The sequence below is a fragment of the Acomys minous genome (assembly GCF_964271855.1).
Source record: "Acomys minous genome assembly, chromosome: 7".
NCBI classification, from domain to species: Eukaryota; Metazoa; Chordata; class Mammalia; order Rodentia; family Muridae; genus Acomys; species Acomys minous.
The window spans coordinates 21,173,777-21,201,666 of record NC_140488.1 but is presented as its reverse complement, the minus strand read 5'-3'; the positions used below and the strand labels follow the sequence as shown (position 1 = coordinate 21,201,666).

At 42.3% G+C, this 27,890-nt stretch overlaps 1 protein-coding gene across 5 annotated transcripts; it reads right to left on the bottom strand.

The window, feature by feature from the left end:
* Positions 1-108: 108 nt before the first annotated feature.
* On the bottom strand, positions 109-27,851 carry PABIR2 (PABIR family member 2). 5 transcript variants are annotated; one of them, XM_084790715.1, is made up of 10 exons: positions 27,735-27,851; positions 26,864-26,977; positions 24,016-24,094; positions 19,003-19,046; positions 18,868-18,922; positions 18,301-18,402; positions 17,924-18,009; positions 16,462-16,526; positions 11,609-11,705; positions 2,291-2,883 (listed from the first exon to the last, which is right to left on the bottom strand). In XM_084790715.1, the coding sequence occupies exons 2-10, from the start codon at positions 26,959-26,961 to the stop codon at positions 2,739-2,741; spliced, it is 771 nt and encodes a 256-aa protein (XP_084646841.1). In that variant the 5' UTR covers positions 26,962-26,977; positions 27,735-27,851; the 3' UTR covers positions 2,291-2,738. The 5 variants fall into 5 exon arrangements, with proteins under 5 accessions (XP_084646844.1, XP_084646841.1, XP_084646842.1 ...); XM_084790716.1 differs by having other exon boundaries at positions 27,773-27,840; XM_084790718.1 differs by lacking the exon at positions 2,291-2,883 and adding an exon at positions 109-1,983 and having other exon boundaries at positions 26,864-27,851.
* Between the last annotated feature and the right edge of the window lie 39 nt (positions 27,852-27,890).

The following is a 27,890-nucleotide window of genomic DNA, read 5'->3' as shown; positions in this document are numbered from 1 at the left end:
ATAACCTTTTACTCACAACTTAACCTCCTCCTAGAAACACAGAATAAGCTCGTGGGATACGGAGACAGAAAATAATTACACACAGGAAGAAGAAAAGCAGACTTTAAAATTCTGTCTTTTTATACATGTATATATACTTTATTAAATTCACATTCTTAAGATATACACTAGGTCAACATTTCACAAAACTTTCTATTATCCAAAAGCAGTTATCATAAAACAGTGATTTATAAGTAGGTCAAGCAAAACCAGGATCTATAGCATTTTATTATGGTTTCATTTCTTGTACTAGGTTTCAAAGAGAAGCTTAAAATATATGATATGAGAATAGGAAGAAAGAATTTTACTTTATAAGAACAACTGCGTTTCAAATATTAGACTTTATATAAAAATAAAGGGGTACTGTCAACAAAGCTGCTCTGTGGATTAGCATATTACCTATCTTTTGTTTATTTCAAAACAATCCCTGCGCAAGTCAGCTTTCTAGTCCATTTAAACAATAAAGAGGACAACAGTAACAAAAGCTTAGTTTACAAAGAAAAGACAGGAATATGGCAAAAGAAAATCCGTAGGGAGAAGGGATTGACAGGAGTCAGAGAGTAATGAGAGAAGGCGGGGAGTGAGAGCACATTTAAAACATTTCATCGAACTCATTGATAAAAGTTGGTTTAAATAGTTAAGTGAATCTTCCTGCCCCTTTGTTCTCGTCATACCATTTCAATTTGCTGCTCTGGTTTTACCTTGCCACTGAATTGTTAACATAAGTCTAAATACCATCACGTTTCAAATGTTACTTCTTAACAGTCCTAAATTTGGACTCTAAATTTGAACTGAAAAGTGTCCCTTTAAGGCAAAATAAGACAGAAAAGTGAAGGCAGACAAGTTTCCTGAAAGACAAACTCATCTCTTCTCATTATGAAGGCGAAAGCCTTTGAACACGGTTCACTGACAGAGTGGATATACTAAGTACTGTCTGGGAAACACTTCTTGAAAACAGCACGTAAGCGGGAGAGTCTTATAACAGCACTTTTACGTTAGGTTTGAAGGATTCTGAGCTTTTCCCAGGCTAAAGCAACAAGGGACCTAAAGCCGGTAATAGATGGTATGATAGTGATTACAATGTAAACCTAAGAGCAGACCTCGTCTATAAAGGAACTGCTGCACGCTACGTGACATTCTCTAATGATTACAAGAGGTTTTGCTTCGAGCATACTAGCTTCTTGTCTGGAAATGCCTTCAAACCACCTCCACGGAGTTTAGATTTCAAAAGACTTAAGTTTAATCATTTTCTGTTTGTTTCTTACATTCACTCGCTATCACGATTCTAGTGGGTAAATGTGAATATTAAACAAATAGTCCACCCACCATGTTAAACATTAAAAGCCAACAACACAGACATTCTACGCAGAGTAATAAATAATAAATAATGTCACAATACAGCACACTTGGGTTTCTCAAATATCTTACTTAGTCAGGAGTTTCCTCTTGCAAAAAAGACAGAGCATATGTTACGTCACACTACATATACACTGCTTAGAGCTTAAAATTTTTCTGGAAGCAGAGGGCACAGTAGCATTGACCTTTTAAGCTCCCCAAAGCTTCCCTACAGATATTAAACTGCCCTCTATAAAGCAACAAGGCCAAGAACTGGGTTCTGATTCTAACACAACACAATAACCAAACACACCAGGTCACCACATGACGAAACAAACTCAATGACAAAAAGGAATCAGAAAAGACAAACAAACAAAATAGCACTCACATACAGAAAGCTTCCATTTCCACAAGACCCTATGATATATGTCCCCTACAGGACGGCAATGTACCCCAAGGCACCTAAGGCCTCATAATACTACCCGAGACACTGACAGCTTCATGGGCGCTTGCTTTTGTACAGTGGTTTGTGTAAATAACTATTCGTTCATTTGTAGATGCTCCACACATCTGGTCAAGGCAGGAATTTCTTCTCCTTGATAACACCACCTAGAAATATCAACAATATTTTATATATTCCTTAGGGCACCAGGTTCAGGGAGGGAAAGAGCAACTGTGGTAGCAAAGGCCTAAGAACCCGAGGTGACTAATGCAGGCGCCCTGTAAGTCACTGACATGCTCCACTCTAAAACCAGTCTTTACTGCACACATCCCAACGGCAAGAAGCAATACGGTGGTGATGGAAGCAACTAGGGGTTTCTTCCCCTCTGTGAGAAATGGCAAAGCAGCAGCTCAAACAGGCAAGGGAAAGGAAACAATGTTCTTTAAAGCTGATGCAGAAAAAAAAAATGAAAACTTGATATAATCAAAAGCAATTTTAATATTACCATGAAATAAAGAAAGAGATGGGAAAGCATGTAGTCAACACAGAATTTTTATAAATCTCTCAAGCAAGAGAATTTCTGATCAACTCTGATACGTCACTGCTAGGGGAAAAAAAAACAATCATAGAAAATATGCTTTAGTGTTCCCCTTCAATGAGTGAAAGTAGGTGCTCTTTGAGGCACTAGGGGAAAAAAACCCCTCCAGGCAATCAAAAATGTGTATTTGAGATTTAGTTATCAAACACAAAATGAGGTCAGCCCAAATGGATGTTAGTAAGGTGACTCTGTTTGCAAAATTGAACTTTAGAGAGGAGATGCCCGGGAACGAGCATCGGAATGCTTGCAATCGGCCAAACTCTAATCCCCACTGTGGATCAAAGTTCTCCACATAGTTAAAACACCGAATCAGAAATGGGGAAGTCACTTGGGTGAGAGATCATCCATCAAGATGAGCGAGGAGCATGAATTGGAGCATGCTACTGGAGACTCTGCGGGAGCGCTGCCTGTAGCCATTGAGTCTGAGGACAAGCCACTGCTGATACTACTGCCATCCAAAATATCTGAACTGAGGACAAAGCAAAAAGAATTATAAGCGAATGCATGTATTAGGGTCCACATAACATGCAATGATATGATTTCAAGGACACACACGTCAACACAGCATTGGTGAATAATAAGAAGCATAAAGGCCACAGCAATGAACTGCATAGTGTACTGTGCTGAGAGACCTGTGACACTCCGAAACCCACAGGAACCCACAGGAAGAGCCATGACATGCCCCTGGAGGTGCCTGACTATCTAGCATATGCTAAGTGTTGTTCATTGGGGAGAAGGGGCTTTCCTGACCTTCCATTTTCGTATTTCTCTTCTTACCTTTCTTTCCAGAGCCTTAAAGCAAGAATGGCTGATATTTACTGCGGTACCTGTTCTCAAGTTAGGTGAAGTATGCCTTCAGACATATTACTTCTATTCTTGAGGAAAGTCTTCAGCTGCCCTAAATTTGACCGTTTTGTTTGCCCACTCCCAAGAGGTTTCAGTGTAAATATTTTCTAAATGATTCCCTCTTCTAAACTTTCCTATTCTCATTTTATGATTTTGTTGTATTGTTTCCTTTCAGACGCAAAGAGCCCCCTGCTATCTGTAAGGGACTCCTTTCCTTACCCCTCTCAGTTACTCTCTAGTTATGCTCCTAGAATGTTCTCTCCTCATGGTTCCCATCGTGTCTCTTTAACCCAAACAACTGGTCTCTGTTCTCATCTTCCCTTGATCTGGACACCAAGAACCTCCACAAGCCATCCCAGGAATATGCTTGCCATCCATACCAGATGCTCAGTGTTCCCACAAATTGACCAAAACATGGCTTCATGCTTTACATGGAACCAAGACGCTCTGCTTCACATCACGCCGCCTTTCTTGCTTCGATTCCCGGGGATCCTAGAGCTATGCTGTGTGTTTGCCCTGACTTTACTCATTCACTTACTCTAATATTTACTAAGGGCCTGCCAAACGTAGAAGATATGTAGATACTTGAAGGACAATGGTCTGAAGGACAGACAAGGTCCCCAGCCTTTCCGAATTTACAGGAGAGTGGAGAAGACAGAGATTTCAATGATAAGGCTCATGGGAAAATAATTACACTTTGTGACACGAGTAATAAGAGAAGAAGGGTCTGGGGCTCGGAGAGCTGGCCATATGGGAACCCTGAGCTAAGCTGGAAAACCGTGAATAGATTCTCAGAGGTGCGACTTGGGCTCTGGTGGAAAAGATGAGCAGGTGCTAACTCGAGAAGGTGCAGGAAGAAGCAAGGATAGTTCTGGGAATTAAAAGAAGGCTACAGAGCCGGGGGTGGTGGTGGTGGTGGTGCACGCCTTTAATCCTAGCACTTGGGAGGCAGAGGCAGGTGGATCGCTGTGAGTTCGAGGCCAGCCTGGTGTACAAAAGCGAGTCCAGGACAGCCAAGGCTACACAGAGAAACCTTGTCTCGAAAAACAAAAAACAAAAAAACAAACAAACAAACAAAAAGAAGGCTAGTACAGAGGCATTATAGACTCAAGAGAACACAGTGAGAACCAAACTGGAGGAGTAATCCGGCAATTTAAGTTTATACAAATACTTTTTTAAAACTTTTTGAAACGGAAGAAAAACAGAAAATAGAGAATCTGCCACTAGCTCCTTGGCAAACCCCCATTCTGTTCTAATATGTGGAATCGAAATGTTACACCTTTATGTTATTTTTGTAAGCTTCCAAGCTGATGTATTTCCACTGTAAAGAAGTTCACAGTACATTGTTTTGTTCAGCCTTGGCTGAACTGGGCTTACTTTGTAGACCCGCCTGGCCTCTAACTGACAGCGATCCACCTGCCTCTGTCTCCGAGTGCTGGGATTAAAGCCATGCGCCACCATTGTCTGGCCTCATAGTACATTTTTAAGTCTCAGGCCTACATCATCCTCCTGAAAAGCAACTTTTCCTCTCCTGCCTTTCTTTAATGTCATGTCTTTCTTTCATGATTTTATCTGCAGTGCTAGGGATAGGGACCCAGGCCCTCATACCTGCGGGGCAAGCACATTACCACGGGAGATACACCACAGGCCCTCTCTGCTATATCTTTCTATTGCATACAGGTTATTTTTAGGTGGAGACAGATTACAAATGGGTTTTGGAAGAGTAAAAATAAAAAATGGGAATAGTATACTTCACATTGCTCCTACTAATATGCACATTGCTGTCAAATGCATCATTAATAATACTACTTTCAAGGAAGAGGTCTGGAAAACTTAGTTGGCTCTGATACTTCCTCAACCACATGGCAAAATGGTCCAAATATGAATTATTCAACAACTGAAAAAAGAGTTGCACAGATAATCCAAGATACTGGGAAATCAAAAGGACCTTTCTTTTGCCTTTGGAAAATATGTGAATTTTCCTCTGCAGCTTTTTGCCTAGACTAATATTAAAATGAGTTGACTTTCTTAAAGCACATATTGGCTGAGCAGCACAAGGGCATGCTCTTGTCCATTTGGCAGGACGAAAAAGACTTCGATTAAAATTTGGCCACCATGTAGATAATCTGAAGATAAAGAAGGGATTCTTTATTGCCAACAGCAGAATGACAGTGAGCCAAGGATTAAAAGATTCCATTTGTAACAAGACATGCTTGCTTAGGTGACTCCTGTATTCGTTCCAAAATAAGACTTGCGGTGAAATATTTTTCTTTCTTTTTTATTTTTTTAAAGATTTATTTATTTATTATTATGTATACAGTGCTCTGCCTGCACATACACCTGTAGGCTGGAAGAGGGCATCAGATCTCATTATAGATGGTTGTGAGCCACTATATGGTTCCTGGGAATTGAACTCAGGACCTTTGGAAGAGCAGGCGGTGCTCTTAACCTCTGAGTCATCTCTGCAGCCCCCAAAATGTTTTTCTTAACATTGTTGATTACTTACGAGAAAAAAAGCTGGCAGAGGCAATTACCAATTAGAAAAAAATAAACCATTTCAAAATGTCTTCTCCACCATTACACATAGACGTCTCTAATTTTTCTTACTATTGGAAAAATGGCAAAACTACATTTTGTCTCATTCGCAATTTAGCTTCAAAACTTAGTAAAGCTTAAAGTAGACACTGCCACTGAACTAAGATCTGGTTTCTGTTCTAGTTAGCCTGGATGCCTATAACATGGTCATAGAAGCAGAGGCCATAGGCCATGTCACTCTTTCATTAATCAATCAGATCCATGTAGAGCGGGACTGTGTAACCATGTAATCCCCAGAGATCACTGTGCAAAGGGAACTTTTATTGATCACCATTACATCTTACACTGGAGCTTCTAAAAGCAACAGAGCCTGGTCTAACTTGAGCTTCTTATTTTCTCCCCTAACATCTGATGAGAGTGCTAATGATAACGCGCCTTACTTCCACTAGTAGCCAAAGCCAGAAGGTCATAGGAAAGCAAAGGATATTCAGACTAGACATAGGACTATCTGAATTGAAAATGAACTGATTGATCCCAGCCAAGGCTGGAGTTGTGATGTGGCTCAGCGGTAAGGGCACTTGGCTGCCAAGCCTGATGACCTGAGTTCAGAGGACGGAACCAACTCCTGAATATTGTCCTCTGATCTCCACATGTGGGTGCCCCCGACACAAATAAATAAATAGGCAATTGTAGAAAAATCATCAACGCATAGTGACATATGCCCATAAGCCCAGCATTTCAGAGGCAGAAGTAGGAGCATCAGGAGTTCAAAGTCGTCATCCTTAGCTTGAGGCTAGCTTTGGATAAAGAGTAAGAATTCTATCTCAAAAAAACAAAAAACAAAACATTTAAAATAACAATGATAGGGGCTGGAGAACTGGCTCAGAGGTTAAGAGCACCGTCTGCTCTTCCAAAGGTCCCGAGTTCAATTCCCACCAACCACATGGTGGCTCAGGACCACCTGCAATGAGATCTGGCGCCTTCTAGTGGCAGGCAGGTGCATATGCAGGTAGAATATGGTATAAATAATAAATAAATCTTTAAAAAAAATAATGATAGCTAGAGTATGGTAGCACATGTCTGTAGACCCAGAACTCATGAGGAAGTTGAAGACTAGACTGGGCTACACACTGAGTTTCAGGCCAGTCTGGACTATAGAATGAGACTCGAACCAGAAATCTAAGCCAAAATGTTAAAATCAACCACCACATTAACCACTGATGTACTAGGCCAGAAAAGACGAGAATCTTCCCTCTTCCAGGCTAAACAGGTACCACTTAGTCTTCATCACAGGCCTAGGGACCCTGAAAATCCCTTTGTCTGCTCTGCAGTGCTACAGATACATTCTGTCTTATTCCCAGCTCAATAAGGAACAGAGGGAAATTCTTACTAGGAAAAAAAAAGCAATCAAAGTACTATACAAGGCATACTTCTGAATTATGTTCAAACTCTTGAAGTTCACAAACACTAAATGCAAAATGACCTAATTCCAGCTTTGTAGTTGGCAATGTTCTCCAACATTCTGTTGACAAAGACTTCAGGATATTTTTGGGGGGGCGGGGGAGGGATAAAAAGTATGCCCAAATGGGCACAAAGCCTAAATGGGTTCATATTCAAAGTTCTAATTTAATTTATACTTCAAAGAGGTCAGATTTTAAAGATTATTAAGTAGCACATAAACTTTAAAGACTATAAAATGTATCTCTTCCTTCTCTTTGTGGTATGGGACAGAGAATAAAGAAAAGTTTAAAAAGATGAGATCATATCTGCTATTTATCAGATCTTTGAGCTACTCTCCAAAATAAAAGATAGCAGAAGAAAGAGTCTTTACTTTTCTTATCAAGTATACTGCCATCTTGAGCAACAAAAATAAGCAAACAGGTTGTTTCTATCTCTGTCCCCATTTTTAAGAATATGGATGTCTGAACTGCACTAAGAGACAGAAATTTCTGTAAAAGCAGACTCTAGATTCAATATTAAGAGTAACTCATATACCAGGTGTGGTGGCGCACGTCTTTAAACTTGGAAGGCAGAGGCAGGCGGATTAATGTGAGTTCAAGGCCAGCCTGGTCTACAAAGCGAGTTCAGGACAGCCAAGGCTACATAGAGAGACCCTGTCTGGGGGGGGTGTGGGGGGGGGGAGAAAAGACTAACTCACAAAATTTCTTCACTTAGACATAAATGCCAGTATCCTTAGTATATAAGGTGCCCCACAGATCTTAACACAATTGTAAGCTTTAAGGTGCTTTGAGATGATGACACAAATTCAAGTAAAAGCATTACTGGAAAGTTCTGAACTGCCTTTTGCTAGGCCTGTCTGTGTATTCATATGTGTAGTGCATGCATGTGTGTCGTGTCCATCACTGCTCATGCAGAGCCCTGAGGAGGCCAGAGGAGGATGTTGGGTGTCATGCTTGCACAGCAAGTGTTCTGACCCACTGAGCTATCTTTCTAGTCATTAGTTTTGTTTTGTTTGGTGGAGGGGAGGGGTCTCACTATGTAATCCAGGCTTCCCTGAAACTCCCAGGCCCTGTGATCTTTTCAACTCAGCTGCCTGAGTACCCAGGGCTACAGACACGTGCCACTAGACACGGCCAGTACTTAGGTCTTGACAACTTGCTTTTTGTGAATTTTGAGGAATAAGTTTCTTTATTAGTCACTACTTGAACCATACTTTCACAGTCTACAAATGCTCATGAATTAGGCACATATCGTGTGTGTGTGTGTGTGTGTGTGTGTGTGTGTGTGTGTGTGTGTGCGCGCGCGCACGCGTGTGTGCGTGTGTGTGTGCATGCTTTTGTTTTGTTTTAGAAACAAGTTCTCATGTAACCACAGCTGGTCTCTAACTCACTCAGTTTACATTTCGTTTAGCATTAATGTCCATGTCTTCAGGACTCTCACAGCTACTACAGGTTTACTCAGGGTTTGCCACAGCAACTGAAATTCGACAATAGCATGGCCATAGCCAGCTAATGCTGTGCTGCTTAAAACATGAATGCCCGCAATTGGGCGTTGTGGAGCATGCCTTTAATCCCAGCACTGGGGAGGCAGAGGCAGGCGGATCTCTGTGAGTTCGAGGCCAGCCTGGTCTACAAAGTGAGTTCAGGACAGCCAAAGCTAACACAGAGAGACCCTGTCTCAAAAAAACCAAAAAACAAAATATGAATACCCACACTAGGAATGAGGGCTACAAATAAATATATGAATTTTTCTTTGTTGTTTCGTTTTGGTTTCAGTTTTGGTATTGCTGCACATCATACCCAGGGCTGCAAACACGCTAGGGAAGTGATCTACCACTGGGCAACGTTTTCTTTGCCTTCCTTTCTGTTTTTCTTTTGTTTGATACAGTCTTATTACATTTGATACACCTTTATTAAAGCTGGGTGCAGTGGCCCATAGCTGTAATCCCAGCACGTGGGGAAGCAGAGGCAGGAGGATCTCTGTGAGTTCAAGGCCAGCCTGGTCTACAAAGCGAGTCTAGGAACTCTCAAAAAACAAAAATACATAAATAAAAAGATACAGTCTTACTATACATTTAGGCTATCCTGTTTCACTATGTAGCCTAGGCTGGCCTCCAACACGGCAATCTGCCTAAGCCTGCATTGTGCTAGGATTATAGGCATGTGCTACCACAGCCAGCTCCCTATCTTTTTATGGCCATGTTTTAAAAAAAGACATAAATATAAATATATGGCCGAGTGGTGGTAGCACACGCCTTTAATCCCAGCACTTGGGAGGCAGAAGGACGCAGATCTCTGTGAGCTTGAAGCCAGGCTGGTCTACAACGCCTTGTACAAGGCTGGACGTTCTATTTCCAGCATGGTGATATACATATATAATATATTTTTTTTTTGCCATGCTGGAGATGGAATGCCGAACCTTGTACAAGCTGAACATACACTCTACCACTGAGTTACCCACCCAGCTCCTCACTATCCTTGTCTTCTGCTTGGCAAAATGTTGTGAACTTCTTCCTCACCGGATCACTTGATAAGTAGCTGGATAAGCACATCTATTTATAGTTATGTGCCTATACTCACACTTTACCATAAAAGTCATATGCAGTCTGCACCAGGTATATAGTTTCATCCACTCATCCTCTTGACAAGCTTCAGGAATTGCTCTTAGCAATCTCTACATACCTGGGAAGACATGCTGTTCCAAAATTAGCATACTGAGCTACCAAGGACACAGAGAGACAGTGGAAGATACAAATAGGAACAATCTAAAAGGCACTCCAACAGTGCCAGTCAGCAAACCTCATGAATGACAATAAGCTAGGACTTGCTTACCTGGAAGTGCAAGTTATCTTAAATAATACACATGCAACTGGGGAGGAAGGAATTGTCAACCCTTACACCACTGAGTGTCTTTTATACCTCTTCCATTTAGAGAGTAACATTCTATTTTTAAAGTGAGTGCTATAAAAACCCAGGGAACAAAAAGTTCTAAAAGGTGTTACACAATTGTATAGAGAATACGGTACTCAGCAAGGTGACTGGAATAACCTCCTAGATGTCTGTAGGCATGCAAACGCTCAACTTCAAGAACAAGAAAACACTGAAAACCCTTGCATCACTGACCTAATCTAGAAGACTAGCAGTCATGTGACCTGGACCATAACAATTAGTTACTGTTACTCTAAAACTACACATTTAAGCTGGGGTCGATGGTGCACGCTCATAGGTCCCACTACTCAGGAGCCTAAAGCAGGAGGGGTGTGAGTTCTGAGCCAGCCTTGATTGCACAGTGAGCTTGAGGTGAGCCTGGACTATACAGAAAGACTGTCTCAAAGTAGAAAGAGAAACTGCCATCTTAATTAGCATTGTGGTCTATCGATTTTCTAAAAAGACTCTATCACAACAGATCAATCAGATGATTTAATAAATGCCATGGGCATAATGTTTTCAATATGAAATGCCCCCACTAGCTCATTGAATACATGCTTGCCTAGGTAGTGGCATTATTTTGGGTGGCAGAAACTTTCAGAGGAGACATCTGTCTGTAGCAAGGAAGCTACTGGGTGCATGAGCATGAAGGTCATACCTTGTCCCTAGTCCCTTCTCTCTGCTTTCTGTTTTCCCCGAGGGCAACAGCCCCTGCCAGATGTCCCCACTGTCATGTGGATCTGTATCACCACAGGCCCAGAATCAAGAGAGCCTGGGGACTGGACAGAAACCTCTGAAACCATGAGCTGAAAGAAATCTGACTAACATCGTTTATGTCAAGGACTTTGTCACAGTGACCAAAAGTTGGACTGATACACATGGTTTAGAGAATGCAGCCATCTCGTACTAAGTCAGAAGCACCGAGCATGAAATGCAATCAAAGTGCTGATAATCAAAATCCATTTTCTCCACAGCAACTCAGGGGCTCTTTCTCACACTAGGTAATGACACTACACCACACCACCCCATCCACTGAGAAAGGCTGACCTACCAGAGGCTAGGAACAAAAGGAACGGTGCAAAAAGGATACACAAACTTCCAGAGGATTACTAGGGACTTTCAGAGACCTGGCCATTCCAAATCACTTACACCTCTGGGGAGAGGCCCCTTTGTGAGCGTGGATTGTATTTTACATTATCTCGATGCTCTTTCAGTGTGGTTCTTTTTTTCCCCCGAGACAGGGTCTCTCTGTGTAGCCCTGGCTGTCCTGGACTCACTTTGTAGACCAGGCTGGCCTTGAACTCACAGCGATCTGCCTGCCTCTGCCTCCCGAGTGCTGGGATTACAGGCGTGCGCCACCACTGCCCAGCATGGTTCTTTTTCAATGTGAGTCATACCCTAATAGTTTTTTTATTTCATTTTTACCATGAACTGAGATCAGACAATTGCGCAGCATCTGTAGACAGCACACTGGTGGTGCCTTGGAAGAGTCTCTTAGGCTGGCTTTCTGTCTCCATTTCCCCTATAACAAAAGAAATATAGCTATCACAAAACAAATTTACAAACGCAGGTCTGATGCTAAAATGAGGGTGATATTTGTTTAACCAAAGCTCAGCGTGGGTTAAGCTATTCTGTAAAGGCTCCTACGTGTGCCAGGAGCCCAGATTTCCAGAGCCTAAGGCAAGAAGATCAAGAGTTCAAGCGTGTGCTACATAGCTACTTCCAGGTCAGCCTACACTATGTAAGATTTTTTTCTTAAACCACTTTCTCATCAAAACAGTGACTTTCCCATGTGCTTTAACATAAAATAAATATGTTTCTATATACCTTAGCCAAAAAGTAATAGCTTTCATTTTTTTCATGAATTATGCATATCATGTTACATCACACACACACACACACACACACACACACACACACACACACACACACACTTTACCTTGAATCAAAGCTAACCAATGGTAGAAATAAAGTAGGTATTCCCAAGCAGTTAAAACTCACAGTCAATAGTCTGTGGGTGGCAAAGAGGACTTATTTGATATCTTTTAATATCTTAACATTTCTTGAGACAGCAACAAAATGTATTTTCTGATAATGTGGAAATAGAGGTTGAGTTAGACAATGTACTCAAAATGAAAATATAGTTGGAAGTATACCTGTGTGCAAGCAGTAACAGTAATTCAACTCACACATTTGGAAGTAAACTGCTTTACTCAGCCCTATGGATTTTCACAGAATTTGTAATCATAGAACATGGCATTAACAGGAATAGTGCTTAACCTTTTGCTCTAACTAATGAGGGTTGTTGGACTCTTCTCCTTGCCCCAAGCTGTTTTTATTTCAAATGTGCATATTCTTAGCATTTGATCATCTTTACCTGGGCTTAAAAATAGAATAGAATGGAAGCTGGGCGTGGTGGTACACGCCTTTAATCACAAAACTCAAAGAGAAAGAGGCAGGCAGATCACTGTGAGTTCAAGGCCTGCCTGGTCTACAAAGTGAGTCTAGGACAGCCCAAGGCTACACAGAGAAACCCTGTCTCTAAAAACAAACAAACAAAGGAAGGAAGGAAGGAAGAAACGATTTAAGGTAAATGTGAGGAATATGTCTGTAATCCCAGCATTTGTGAGGTAGAAGCAGGGACATAATCACTAAGTTTGAGAGTGACTGGGCCACCCAGAGTGCCACAGCAGCCTGTAAGAGAAAGTCCCTGTCTCAGCTTGAGCAAAGAAGCAAGCAAAAACTAAACCTTTTGGAGTCAGGAGTCTGTCTCTACCTCAAAAGGACCGTGGAACTTAGAATTGTAGGAACCACTTCTGACAGAAAAAGAGCAAACAAGAACACACGTAAACCTTCATCCCCTCTATTATGAATTAAATCATACTATTTTTCTTCTGGGGCTATTGTGAAAATTATTGAAATTCATAAAAAAATTGTGCTTTTTGTTTACTTTGTCGGGAGCTTTAATATATATAGCTTTGAAAGTACAGGGTTTTAAGTTCTAGCAAAGAATCCCTCCACCTACTGGTAGAAATTGGAATAGCTATTAGGCAAACACTAGCTCCATTAACTTTCTGAACGGATTTTACTTTAATAATAACAACTAGAATACCTTTAATTTAAAGTGCTTTCACCTAATGCTCCTGAGAACATCCTAAGGTTATAAATAATTCCTTGCGAGATTAAATAAAGGGACTTGACTCACTAAATACAAATATTGTTACTCTCAGGATCTATTCTCTAAACCATATCATCTTTTAATATTTTTGAGAATTTCGTATATGTATAAAATTAAATATGATCATATTCACCCCAATCCCCCTCTCCTACTATCCCTGGGTCCTCTCTCCATATCCCCATCCCAATTTCATACCCTCCTTATTGCTTTTTATAACCTACTAAGTCTAATTAGTGCTGTTCATATGTGCAGGAGTCTGAGGCAATCCATTGGAGTATGGGCAACCTATACTACTGGTGTAGCTCCAACCCCGCACAGCCCTGGGTAGTCTAGAGCTCACTGCGCAACGCAGCCTGGCTTCAAATCTATAGTGATCCTCCTGCCTCTGACTTCCAACTATGTGGAACAACACGTTGGGTATGTCCCAGTCTCCCTGCCCCCTTCTTTCTTTTATAAACAGAGTTCATGTATCCATCCTAGGCTGCTTTTGAACTTCCCTGACCTCCTGATCAGCCCTATTTGATTTTTTTGAGACTGAGTCTCATGAAGCAAACGACTTTTTTTGTTTGTTTGGTTGGTTTTGGTTTTTCAAGACAGGGTTTCTCTGTCTAACAGCTCTAGCTGTCCTGGAACTCGCTCTGTAGACCAGGCTAGCCTGGAACTCAGAGATCGGCCTGCCTCTGCCTCCCAAGTGCTGGGATTAAAGGCGTCACCACCACTACCCAGCTGAACTACTTTTTTGATGTTTAAAGATTTATTTTTAATATTTTTAATTATGTACATGTGTCTGCATTTTGTGTTGGCATGCGCATGTGCGGAGGAGCCTTTGAAGGACAGAGGTATCAGATTCCCCCTGGACCTGGAGTTACAGGTGACTAACGTGAGTGCTGGGTACAGAACTCAGGTCCTTTACAAGAGCAGTATGCTCCCTTAACTACTAAACCATCTGGCCAGACCCTGAATTGTATTTTTCTTAAGGCAACTACCAAAACTCTTCTTTAAAACGGTATTTGCTTATGCCTGTAGCTTAAAGTGTTTTCATTTCAATTCCAGTATTTCAGGTTTTATATTAAGGTCTTTGATCAATTTTGAATTGCTTTTTTTGTGCAGGATGAAAGATATGGATCTAGTTTCATTCATCTAAATGTAGACATCCACTTTTTCTAGTACCACTTGCTAAAGAGGCTGTTATTTTTCGACATCTTTAAAAAATTAGGTAGATGGGGGCCAGAGAGAAGCTCTGTGGTTAAGAGCATTTGCAGCACTAGCAAAGGACCAGGTTCCATTTTCAGCACCCCATGGTGGCTCACAGCCATCTGTCCAAACCCCAGTTCCTGCGACCCCACACTCTCTTCTGCTCTCCACAGGAACTGGACGCATGTGATGCACACATATGCAGGCAGAACACACTTACACACAAAACTTAAAAGAAATCTTTTAAAAGTTAATAAGTAACTACTTGGGTCTATAAAATGCAGAGATCCCAGATTAAATTTATTTTTTCAAGATAGGGTTTCTCTGTGTAACTCTGGCTGTCCTGGACTCACTTGGTAGAACAGGCTGGACTCGAACTCACAGAGATCTACCTGCCTCTGCCTCCCAACTCTGGGATTAAAGGCGTGTGCCGCCGCCGCCTGGTCAGATTCAATTTTTATATATGTGCATTTATTTATGTGGGTGTGGGTGTGAGTGTGGGTGTGGGTGTGAGTACAGAACATAAAACTAGAAAATGTGTAAGAAGGAAAAAAGAGGCCTTAAGTAGAGAGGGAAAGGGGGAGGTAAAAAAAAATACAAATAACAAAAGCATTGAGGGAGGGCAACAGAAGAAAGGATGAGGTAGGACAGCAGGAAGGGTGAACATAGACTAAGCATGTATAAAACGCCATAAAGAGACCCATTACTTTCTACGGTGATCTAAAAAGGAAAGAGAAAACTAGACGGTGTGGTTATAGGTAGGTGGGCGCACCTACGTCTAATCACAACACCTGGGAGGCCGAAGCCAAATGACCAAGAGTTCAAGGCCAGTCTTGGATATGTAGAGAGCTCTTTGCCAGCCTGTGACATAAGACTCTGTATCAAAAACGAAATAAAACACTAATAATACAAAGCAAAATAAAATGGCACCTGACACTTCTAGTCACACAGTCAAGTCGCCAGGAATAATGACTAAACCAGTATCAAATATCTTGGCCATGTTTAAAGAAACAGATGTTATCAAGGGCCTTATATAAGCATCTAAAACAACTACTGACTGAGAAAACGTCAGTACTTTGTGGTTCAAAAGAAGCTATTGCGAGAGTGCCAATATACACCAAAAACTTTACACACTTGAATATTTGGCAACTTTACTTTGCTGAGGCATAATTTGTTGATGGAGAAGTGACTCCCACCTGAGCGAACTCTACGCTTACAGGTCTGTTTTCTATGCCAATTTAGATTTCTGCACATAAGACAAGTTGTGCATCTCTGTTTTGTAAGAAGGCAGTTATTTTTCAGAATATATATTGATAACATGAATGTAAGAATATGATTCATATATGAATTATAAAAATATAGACAACAAAAATTGGTAAATTTATATAACTTAGAACCCATAGAGCATGTTGAAGATATTTAACATTTCTTTTAAAAAAAAGTAAATCTGTGAATTCACTTCAGATAAGAATTCTACTTTCAGCTGGGCTTGGTGGTGCACACCTTTAATCCTAGCACTTTGGAAGGCAGAAAAAGACAGATCTCTGTGAGTTCCAGGCCAGCTTGGTTTACAAAGCCAATCCAGGACAGCCAGGGCCACACAGAGAAACCCTGTCTCAAGAGAGAGAGAGAGAGTCGAGGGGGTGGAAATACGGAAAGAGAATTCTAGTTTCGAATTCAAGTTTGGCTAAATTACCAGAAGTGTATTGAATACTTACCCCCAATATTACTAAAATGAGTGTATACACAGTAAGGTGTACAGTGTCACAACCTGGTATATATATAAACACATCTGTTACCATACCTACTTACCCCTTTCCTGGTGTGTGATAAGAACATTTAAGGTCTACTGTGATAGTAGGCTTAAAGTATGTAACACAATACCATCACCATACTTGCCACATACCTTTTCTCTTAAGAGGACCAAGAACACTGGGCCTAATGCACTTGACTGGACTCTGACTCCTCCTGCTTTAAGAAATAAACAGAATGATGTGAAGAGCCTCCAAGGAGAAAGCCTAACAGCACCACAGCCCACCAGATCAGTACTGTGCACAGCCATACAGACAGAGGTACAAAGTGCTGGTACTGTGGGATGTTTTGAATCAGCATATGGTGATATGGAAAAAACATGGCATTTTAAGCCGTTTAAAAAATATTCTCTAGGACAAGATACCCACAATTGCTCAAAGAAAAGTATCTTACTAAAAAGTTATTTGCATTTTGATCTATAATTTTTTTATCTTTAAAATGGGTGCCAAATATTAAAAGCTGTACCGTGGGATAAAATCACGACACGCTACAAATCCACTTAAGAGGTTTAATAGGGGAATATAGAGACCGTCTCCGGAGACACGCGTGAACAGAGAGATAAAGAGAAATGGGAGGAATTCCCTTTATAAACTACCTAGCGCATGCACAGGAGGTACATACGCATGCGCTGAAGGTGCACAGGTGACTTAGGTGGCTTGAGTCCTGCCAGCGAGTGTATGTGTGTGCGTGTGTGTGAGTGTGTGTGTGTGTGTGTGTGTGTGTGTGTGTGTGTGTGTGTGTGTGTGTGTGTAGCCTGTTTTCCTGCCGTCATCAGGACCTTCAGGGGTGGCTGCATTGTTGCCTGATTACTAACAGTATGTTAGTGCGTGAGAGAGAGAGAGAGAGAGCGTGTGTGTGTGTGTGTGTGTGTGTGTGTGTGTGTGTGTGTGCGCGCGCGCGCGCGCAGTCTCTCTGAATATAAATCAATGCTAAGTGCTGGGGATATAGCTAGTGGTAGAGTGTTTGCCTAGCACTCAGGAGGCTCTTGGTTCAAGCCTCCGTAACACACTTAATCCATCAATCAGCATTAAGTCTCAAACACAGAAGCTTGGAAAATGTTAATGCTTCAATGTAAGTGGTGAGCATATGGTTGTTCATTATGAAGTTCTAACAATTTTGATATATGTCTGAAAATTTCCATAATAAAATTAATTTGAGGAAAAAAGTAGAGTGCTATTCCAGCCACATTTAACTCTCTCTCTCTGTCCTGTCTGTCTCTACGTGTGTCACACATGAGTGTGCATGCGTAAGATCATGTGCTTGAGCGGGAAAGCTCTTGGAGGCCAGAGAAGGATGGCTTGTCACTCTCCACCTTATTCCTGTGAGATAAGGTCTCTCACTAAATCTGGAGCTGTGCTAAGCAGACAACAAGCCTGAGCTATCCTCCTGGCTCCAGCTCACCAAGTGCTGAGTGGGGCTACAGGTGTGAGTGGCCACAGGGAGCTTTCCATGTGGGCTCTGGGATCGAATTTCAGACCCTCATGTTTGCAGAGCAAATGCTTTTACCCACTCAGCCATCTTCCTGGTCCCCACATTTGACACTGAAATCCACTTACCTCGAAAAATGCCTTGGATTCGGAACAGGACTTGGTGGCATACCACTGCTACTCACAAACATTTGCAAGGAAGGCGAAAAGCCCTGCTAGAGAAAGTACATGTACTATTAAAACAGCTACAGCATTCCAGTTTTCCAAAGGTGCTTTTCTTTTGTTCTGTTGTTTTTCTAAAGGTTCTTTTGAAATACTACGGAAACAGCATAGCTATCTATGCAAGTGCCTCATACATATGACATTTTCCCAATTTACTACCATAGGTTTTCATTGCTTCTTTAAGTCCATGGAGACTTGGAGAGTGAGTTGAAGTGAGTATATATATATTAGAATAAACAGCTTGCTGAGAAAAAAGACAGTTAATATTTTGTCAACAATCCTACCTTCCCAAATCCTCTGGTTGGGGAAGGCGCTGGAGAAACTGGAGTGAAGTCAATTCTCTTTGGAGAATATAGTTTCTCTGGCTTGTCAAAATCACTGTCACTCTGTAAACATAAAATAGTCCCCTCATTCAGTCTGTCACAGCTCTCATGTGCAACTATAATAACATACCTACGTTCGGAAGTGGAAGCGTGCGAATGGACACATTCACACATTGCGCTCATAAAGCAGAGATCAAAACTAAGAATCACGCTGGGTGGTGGTGGCGCACGCCTTTAATCCCAGCACTCGGGAGGCAGAGGCAGGAGGATCGCTGTGAGTTTGAGGCCAGCCTGGTCTACGAAGCGAGTCCAGGACAGCCAGGACTACACAGAGAAACTCTGTCTCCAAAAACAAAAACAAAAGTAAAAAACAAAAAGCAAAAAAAAAAAAAAACAAAAAAAAAAACTAAGAATGACTGTGGAAGCAGAAAGGATATTGATTGGCCTGTGAAAGAATCAAGCAAGTTAGTTGAACAATACAAAGATTTCTACAAAGACACAAAACCAGCCCACTGTAGAATACTTTACCAGGCTCAAGCTTTCATCCCAAGATTGGCTCATCTGCATCCCGGCTTGTTCCTCCCTTAAGAAAAGAGAAAAGATCATCAGGGCTTACAAACAAGGTGCATTAGAGGCCAGGCCCCGCCCTTGCTAACCACTAACCTTTCATTTGAAGTTTCTCTGTTCATCATATCCAGGCCTTCTTCCTATAAGGATAAGGATAAGCATAGGTGCTAAATAATACTTTTCATCCATGTGTCAATTTCAGATCAAACTGGAAGAATCCCAGGAGCTCAGCGCTATCATCCTCAGAACATCAGCCATGTCAGTACTTTAGAGTATCCTCCGAATACACGAGTAATGCTTCCAGCTAACTGGAGCTGCACCCTCCATAATGCGGAAGGTTTGAGTCCTACAGTTCTGACCTGAGCTAGTAAGGTAAAATGACCCTTTAGGTTGGATGCGGTCTGCTACTAGGAATAGGACTAAGTGAAGGGGGCAGCACCTGGGAAGGAAATATAAACATTTACTACTTTGTGCAACACAAAGCATCAGTCGCTGTCAGTATTAGTGTACAGCCTCTTCTACAGAATTCTTCATATTCTTAGAAACTTGGCTCTGCAAACCCCTAAACATTAATACACTAGAGGCAATGCATGCGGTCTTTAGAAAGTACACCAGGTGTCCAACCTCAAGGCACCATCTGTCACTAGACAGGCACTGACTTTAGCACTTTTCCCAAATGAACCGAAAGCTGTGTAAATTTAAGAGGAGAAAAAAGACTGGGCCTTGGAAATGTTCATTATTCCACTAATCTAAAATAAGAAGCTATGTGAAATGGGAAAGAAAAAATGCCAATGCTATCAATTTTTATTACTGATGCACTAATGAGTAAAGATAGGCTAACAAACACAATGTAACATTTTGTATATGATTAATGTTCTCAAAAATACTTTAAAATGGCAAGAAGGACATTTTGTTTCCATGCTGTAAATCATCTCTAAGGTTTGATTTCTAATGCTATCACCACAGACCATAATAGTTAAAGGAATCAGTGTTAGGGGAAGAGTGTTTGCCTCACATGGACTATGTCCTAGGATCAACGAAAGAGGGCAAGGCTAAACTTCAGAATATTGCTATTTTCCCTTATATCATTTTTCCTCTCTTTCAGACAGGGTTTCATGTAGGCCAGGCTAGCTCTGAACTCACCGTTTAGCTGAGGATGCATTTCTGACCCTCCAGTCTCCACCTCTTGAATATCTGGTATATGGAGTGCTGTGACTTCGTGTTCACTAGGCAAGGACTCTAACAACGGTCTCGAGCCCTCGTTTTTAAACATCACAAAACTAAAACAATTTGGAGGCCAAATTATGTTCCTTCAAAATAATCACACTCCTGTCACAGAATGTAAGATATAATTTCAAACCAGTGGATCTTAAATGATTGTAGCGGTTGTAATGTAAATAATTACTATTTTCTCCTAAGAAATACAAATGAACTTGGGAGAGTATAAAATCAAACAAAACAATTATTCTGCTTAAGAAGCCTTATGCTATTACAACATAAACAAAACAAAACAATTATAATGTAGTGAGCTGCAGAACAATGGGCTTTTTAGGCAAAAGCTAATTCAAGTAAAATTATCCACTGAGACATGATTTTACCTTAAAAGACACACTCCCATTACCCACCCCTTTCAGTAAAATCTTTTGTAAAGTCCTTTTTTTTTTTTGCATTATGAAAGCAACATATGCTTACCACTAAACTTTTAATGGGTTCATTGAAAAATTATAAACTACCAGGTAAGGAAATAAGTCAGGGTTGCTCTAGCAGGCGATGACAGGATGAGGTAGGAAAGCACACGCGTGTGCCTGCCAGAGACCTAAAGAATGCCCAAAGGTAGTGAAATTATCAGCAGAGCCAAAGTGAGGAAGGAGTCGGGAATTTCAATGCAACACTGATAAAATAGACAACTTCTGAGTCTTAGCCAAGACTACAAAATGGCTCAGAAAAAGGGAGAGATGGGAAGAGAATGATGTCTAGGACCAGAAACAAGAATAATTTATCAGCTGAAAAAAAAAAAAAAGAATCTTCTAAGAGCTTCAGGGAAATACTGGCTAACAGTGCTAAGGAAAGCAAAGAGCTCAAGTGGGATAAGAAACGAGCCCCCTGACACTGACAATTAAGTGGGCATTAGTGACATTTTCAAGGACGGCTTTTAATGGAGTTGTGGTAGAGGCAGCAAGATTACCAACTAGCTGGAATTTAGGAGCTAGATACGGTCAAGGCTAGCTTATTCTTTGTAAAAGAGCAGGGAAGGGAAAGGACGGACAGACCTATATGACAAGGCCACTGTCCCATACAATCTATGTGAGGAGAAGGTGGGAGCCAAAGATTTACAGAGGAAAAGACGGAAGGTTTAAGATAGGAGACAATGGCTACACAAAGTGACAGGGGCATCAGCAAACCAGAGTAACCACCAGGGAGAGGCACCATATGTGAAGACAAAGGCATTTTAAGGAGAAGAAAACTGGGATTATAAAAGACAGGTGTCAGGGCTGGAGAGCTGGCTCAGCAGTGAAGAGCTACAGCTTCTTGCAGAGGACCTGTTTTCAATTGCCAGAACTTACAGGGCAGCTCACGACTACCTGCAATTCCAAGTCCCGGGTAACCGACACCCTCTTCTGGCCCCCATGTGAGCTCCTGAATGCACAGCGTGCACATACATTCATGCAGGCTCAAATGCACATCATCTGGAAAATGTCTGTAAGTGAGCAGTGCTAAAACAGGAAGCTGGCAGCGACTAAACAACAATGACAACAAAAGATTTAGAATATAGCTTTGGAGAACAGCATGGAGTCAGTGGGGCCTTAGCCCCTGGGGAGAATTAATCTTCCCTTTCAAACTACCCCGTCTTTTAAACTTCTCTCCTTGTACTCAAGGCAATACCACTCCCCTGGTCACAATGAAACACAATTTCAGTCAGTTGGAGTCCTCCTTCTCCCAGAATTGTTATTTTAAAGAGTTGTAATACTGTAAGGCTGCTTAAGCAGAATAATTGTCATGTTTGGTTTTATACCATTACACATTCATTTGTATTTCTTATGGAAAATAGTAATTATTTACATTATGACTGTTACAATCCTGTAAAATCCATTGGTTTGAATTATATCTTACACTTCGTGACAGGACTATGATTATTTTTGAAGGAATGTAAATTGGCCTCCAAATCAACTGCTAGCAAGTATTAGCAGACCTTTAACCCAAAAGTACCCCTTCTGATTTGCTGCCTCTAACACAACACTGAGTTGCAAGCTTACTCTAATTGTGTATAAATTCTAGACGATTCACATATATCTAATCAGTTGGCAAATTACGGAGGACCTACTTCTGCTTGTCTTTTTACCGCCTCATCCTTTCCATTTCATCTGCCAACATTTTACTCTTCGCTTGTTACTATGGGACACGGATGAGCACATTAAGATTTATACAGTAGGCTGTAATATTAGTAGAGAGTGTCATTAATATCATGATGGTGAGGGGACGTGTACAAAGGAGATATAAGGATTAAACTAGGTCTCAACGAAGCAAAAAAAAAAAAGCTAGAAAGGAGGAGGATGGGGTTGATGGGCAGCATAAGGATCGGTGAATTACCAAGGCCCTTTAGAAAATGAGGCAGCCAGAGCAAAGGATGGTGAGGAATGACAGATGAGCCTAGACCAGAGTGGATAAGAATCTTCACCTCTTATAAAAGAGGTAAGTGAAGTGTAGAGAGGCAAATTCATTTTTCCCGTCTTTGCTATGCTGCTCTTATCAGAAGCACAGCTGTATAACACGTAAGAACATTTTTCATATACCCAACAAAAATAAGTACTTATATTTTCAAGTATCGTCAGAGAAGTAGGTGAAGCGAATCAAACCTCTAGATAGCTAACATCCCCTCTTTAAGTATTTTTAGCCAGGTCAGTGGAAATCTTTCTAAAATGTGTTATAGTGTCCCCTTTCTCAAACAGGTTATACCAAATAGAATGGCACTGGAAGATCTCTATTCTAGTGCCAGCTCTGCCACTTACTACTGTGTGATCCTAAGTAAGTCACTTATGTCATCTGAGTCGGCTGCTGCTGCTTCTAATTGGGGAAAAAAATACCTTCTGCCTTGTCTCTTTTCGGCTCCATGGAGACTGTTACCTGAACTAAATGACTGAAAGTATTTTGTAACACGTAAAATACCATCAAAGCGCAGATGTTAGTGAAAATTAAGAAAAGGCTAATGACCAGGGACCCTTAAGAACATTACCCTATGCTTCTATACTAGCGACATCCTCGGGACAATCAACAGGCTCTTAGCCCTTGTGGCAAACCACAAACTTCTTGGGAGGAGGGAAACCCTGTGTGCGTTTCTGCTTCTCCCTCTCCTCTCTTGCTAGCAAGTCTTAGCAGACCTTTAACCCAAATGTACCCCTTCTGATTTGCTGCCTCTAACCCACCACTGAGTTGGAAGCTTATTATAATTGTGTTTAAATTTTAGATGATTCAGAGGTCAGAGAGGCTGTCCTATAAATAAATGGATGAACCTTTGTGCACAGACTATGGAAATCTAGTTCAGCCATTTAGAGGCCTGTGTGCTTACATCTCAGCTGTCTAAAGCTGCCGGGTGAGTGAGCTCTGCATGTGAAGTGCTGCTATATAAAAACCTCTTCATAATTTTCCCCAGTGCAGCTATCTAATCTGGTGATTCCCAACAGCTCTGGCTACAGAGAACACACACTCAGCCACTCCTCTGGGAATATAAACACATAATTTACAGAGGTCTTCATTTTAGACAGCCAGTGATATCTGACAGAAACACTCTGCCACTATTTTTTTTTTTCTTTTTTAACATCCTAGAACAAATAAAGACCACTGTTCTCGGCTATATTTGGAAGTTACTCCCGATTTACCTCACAACTGTGATGCAAGTAGAAATAAATAATAAAGTCCTACAGCAACGAAAGGAATTTTTGAGCTCTTTCTCTCCTAAAAGCTGAATGGCCCTGGCAAAACTAGTAAGCAAGATGAGTAAACTAAGTCTTTTTCAAAAACAATTGTGCACAGCACATAATTTCCCAGAAAGAGCTATATTTGAAAGTGTTTTCTCCAATCTAAATCACTCCAGACACTTACTTTGATACTTACCAAGCTATGATGGCTCATAATTGTCTCGCTGTTCCTCCGAGTTCTAAGTGGATATGGCTCAAAAACCTGTGAAAGGTCACTGAAAAGTAAAACAAAATAAAATAAAAAGAATTAGCATCTTCTAAAGGAAGCTGTCCTTTAACTGAACTCAACCCTCTCCAGTCTGTAGCTAACAAAGGAATCTTCACTGGCCCCTCATTTCCTACTGACGAGAAAGCCCTTACCGTCCTCTTGCAGGGCCAGGCTTGGGTGTCGCAGATTGTGCTTTGGCTAGATACTTATCTCCTCAGTGGTTGGGGGGCAGCTCTGAGAGCTGTAGGGCGGAGCTTCAGACTGGTTCATTCCAGCCGCCTCAGGTCAGAACTACACCCCCAAACCAGTTCCTGTCGGCTATGAGCAGCTTAGCTCTACCCTAGAGGACGTGAGAGTTACTGCTCTGCCTGTGCCCCCACCTGAGAAAGCCTGGGAGCCCCATTCTTAAGACAGCGGTCTTACCAACCTCTGAATCCCGATGCCCAAGTGAATAGATATAACTGAAGAGGCTTGTGATTTTTTTCTTTCTCTTCATGTTTCCCCTTTGACCTCACATGCCCTCCCTCCCTCCAGTAGTCATCAGTCAAAACCCTTCCTCTTCTTCCACACCCACCACAAGTGCCATGGGTCCATGAAGGCATAGACAGCACAAACCTCTCCTCATCCTACAAACATAATGCAACCATGCCCTACTTCGAACTCAAAGCAACTGGGAGAGAGCAAGCTTCTTGAGACAGCGCCTTGCTTGTTAAAGACGTATGTCGTCCAGGCTGGTTTTGAACCCCTGCTAAAGTGTACACCACCACAGTTGAGTAAATATTCTTTTTATTTTTGTTTGCAGGGCTGGAAATTGAATCAAGAACCTTGCATATCCCCATCCAAAGCTCTCCCCTGAGCTACACCACCATACCTGTATGGTATATATGTCTGTATGTTCCTGTGGAGGAAGCCATGGCTTTACCCACACTGAGCAGACAAGCACTACCAAACAGCTACATACTGAGCTTGCCTTCTAGTAAAGAAAAGGGCTCCCCAGCATCACAACAAAAGTAGGAAAGGGAAAAAGGAAAGAAATAGAAAATAAGTGTAAATGTGTATTAAATCTCCCTGGAAAGGTGCTTTATTCATCTTTGTATAATATCCCTAAAGCGCCTAGCAGGCTATTCAGCCCATGGTAAGAATTCAAGGAAGCTGGGTGTGGTGGCGCATGCTCTTAATCCCAGCACTCAGGGAGGCAGAGGCAGGCTACTCTGTGAGTTTGGGGCCAGCGTGTTTACACAGAGAAACCCTGTCTCAACAAACAAACAATTCAAGGATTTTTCAAAACCAAACCGTACTGGGCTCGGAGAACACTGACAATACCTAGTTCAGCTATCCTCATTTTCAAAAGAGAAAACAGACTAGAAAAGGTTAAATAACTCACTCGTGAGCAGAGCTGGTTGGTGACAATTGGGACTGTGCCTGGTCTCTGGCTCCCAATTCCTGTCAAATCATGCTATCTTTCAAGTAATTGCTTAAATTGTGGTTCACAAAACTCTGTGTGTGTGTGTGTGTGTATGTGTGTGTGTGTGTGTGTGTGTGTATGTAGGGGGGGTGTTCCTTAGTCGTCTAAATGCAGGTCAGTGGGACAGCCCGAGGCCATAGCAACTGCTTGCTTACAGGACTTTCAGAAGACAAGGAGAAAGAAGGTGGGGGTAGTAATGAGACAGAAGACAGTTTCCTCTTAAATATCCAAAAAGTACTTGGTGATGCCAAGAGCAGCCCCAGAAACGCAACTGTCACTTCATCCTTGCCTCAATTTCAAAATCCTATTTCAATCTAGAAATAAAAGTACTTGCCCATCTGTAAAATACAGATGTTCTAATGAGTCCAATTGGGTGCAAAACATTTTCAAGCCTTCAAAAATGTTTGGCGCTAATATTCCTCCCATCCTCTGTTCAGTCCTAATGTCCTCTCTGTGGGGTCTCAAAATCAACCTCAGATGAATTGTCTACTTACAAAAATGAAATGTGACCGTTTCATTAGGAAAGCCAGCCAGCCTGCATGATTACAAGCTTTTACTTTAAACTCCTTGGTGTCTTGTTCACATGAAAAGACAACATCCTGTCACTAAAATTAAAGGAGTGATTTTTTCCCATTAGTCTCTCAAACCTGTGGTTTACTGACCTAAGCTACAAACCATCTCTCTCGCGTGAGCGCTCTCTCTCTCTCTCCTCTCTCCTCTCTCTCCTCTCTCTCCTCTCTCTCCTCTCTCTCTCTCTCTCTCTCTCTCTCTCTCTCTCTCTCTCTCTCTCCCCCTACTGCAGCTTTAAAAACTGAAAACACTGTAACAAATCCAAATCACTTAATAGGATATGACCACACCACGTAATCCCAAGTTATTAGATAAACTGTGATTTCTGAAAACAAACCTCTGTTAATGCCCGGGCTCCAAAACTCAGCTTAGAAACAGCAGCTCATAGAGACAGGTGTCAAGTTACAAGCCTAATTCAGGGGGTTCAGCTTGACTTGCCCTGATGGAAATTAGCTCAGGCAAGAAACCTGTCAGCAGAGCCAGAAGGTTTCTATATTCTCTTTCTTAACTGGACAACACGGTCCCCAGGTAGAGGGAGGGCCCCTTTCTCAGACATGGCCAGAGTGTGAGGTCAAACTTTCCCTCCATCTAGGGAACCAAGTCACTGTGAAGAAAATAAGACCTCAGCCCTCTCAGTTTGGAGTCCCAATGAACTCGAACTGGCACTTTCGGGAAGGAAGACTTCTTGCCCAGGGACAAACCTCTGAACCCCCACACTCCGTCCTCCCCAATCCAGCTCACCTGAGCACATGGATCAGGGGAGCACTGTTGGACCGTCTCAGGGTGCCCCCATCAGATGTGTCAGCCTCAAAATCCAGCTCCATTTTCTCCTGAGCCATTCGGAGACTTGCTAGCCTGCACAGCCAGCAGTGCTCAGTCAGCTCCTGGTCCTTTGCTATGGACTCACAGCAGGACTGAGCTGCTGAGGACTGGCAGCTGGGGGCGGGGGCTCATGGGCGGAGGCTTGGGCGAGAGGGCGGAGAAAAGTAGGAGAGGAGGATGCAGATGAGGAAGGATGTGGGGGGAGGGGGTTGGTGGGCGGAGGAGGACGGAGAGTTTGTGTTGGGAGGGTGACAGGATGAAAAAGAGGATGGAGGAAAGACAAAGGCGGGAGAAGGAAAATGAGGCACAGAGGTTGATAAAGGATAGATGGAAATGCAGGGCATAGGATAAATGGAAAAGGACAGAAGTGAGAATGGAGGACAAAGGTCAGGGGAAAGAGGAGCCCCGGGACGGGAAAGGGCAACGGAGTATGTGGAAGAGGAACGCACAGAAGAAGAAAAAGGAGGAAACTAGACAGCGGCAGAACTCATGCTGTCATATTTTTTCCCGCCTAGGACCGCAAGCGCGGCTCGGCTATAGTTATAGTGGCTGCCTTTGCAGCGCTAGCTATAAGGACTTGACAGCTGGCCAGGCGGCCTCGGCAGCTCCACCTCCACATGCTCAGGGTCTCGGTCCGGTCCGCCATGCTCCGGGACCCGGCCCCCGGGCCCCTCAGAGCAGGGATGGCGCTTTTCGCTCCCTGGTCCCCGCCCGCCTGCAGGACTCGGGAAAGGGATCAGCCCTCTCTGCTACCGCGGCGCTGCTGCTTTTTCTTATTGGCTCTAACGACCTGAGGGACCCGCTGGAGCTCTAACTGAATCCTATAACCTGCCGCCTCTTTTGCCTCCCACGCTTCAGAAATGGGAGCCTCCGCGGGGCCAGCTCTTCCGCATCTTGTAGCCCATTGGGCACTGCGCATGCGCCTGGCAGCTGCACCAATGGGCCT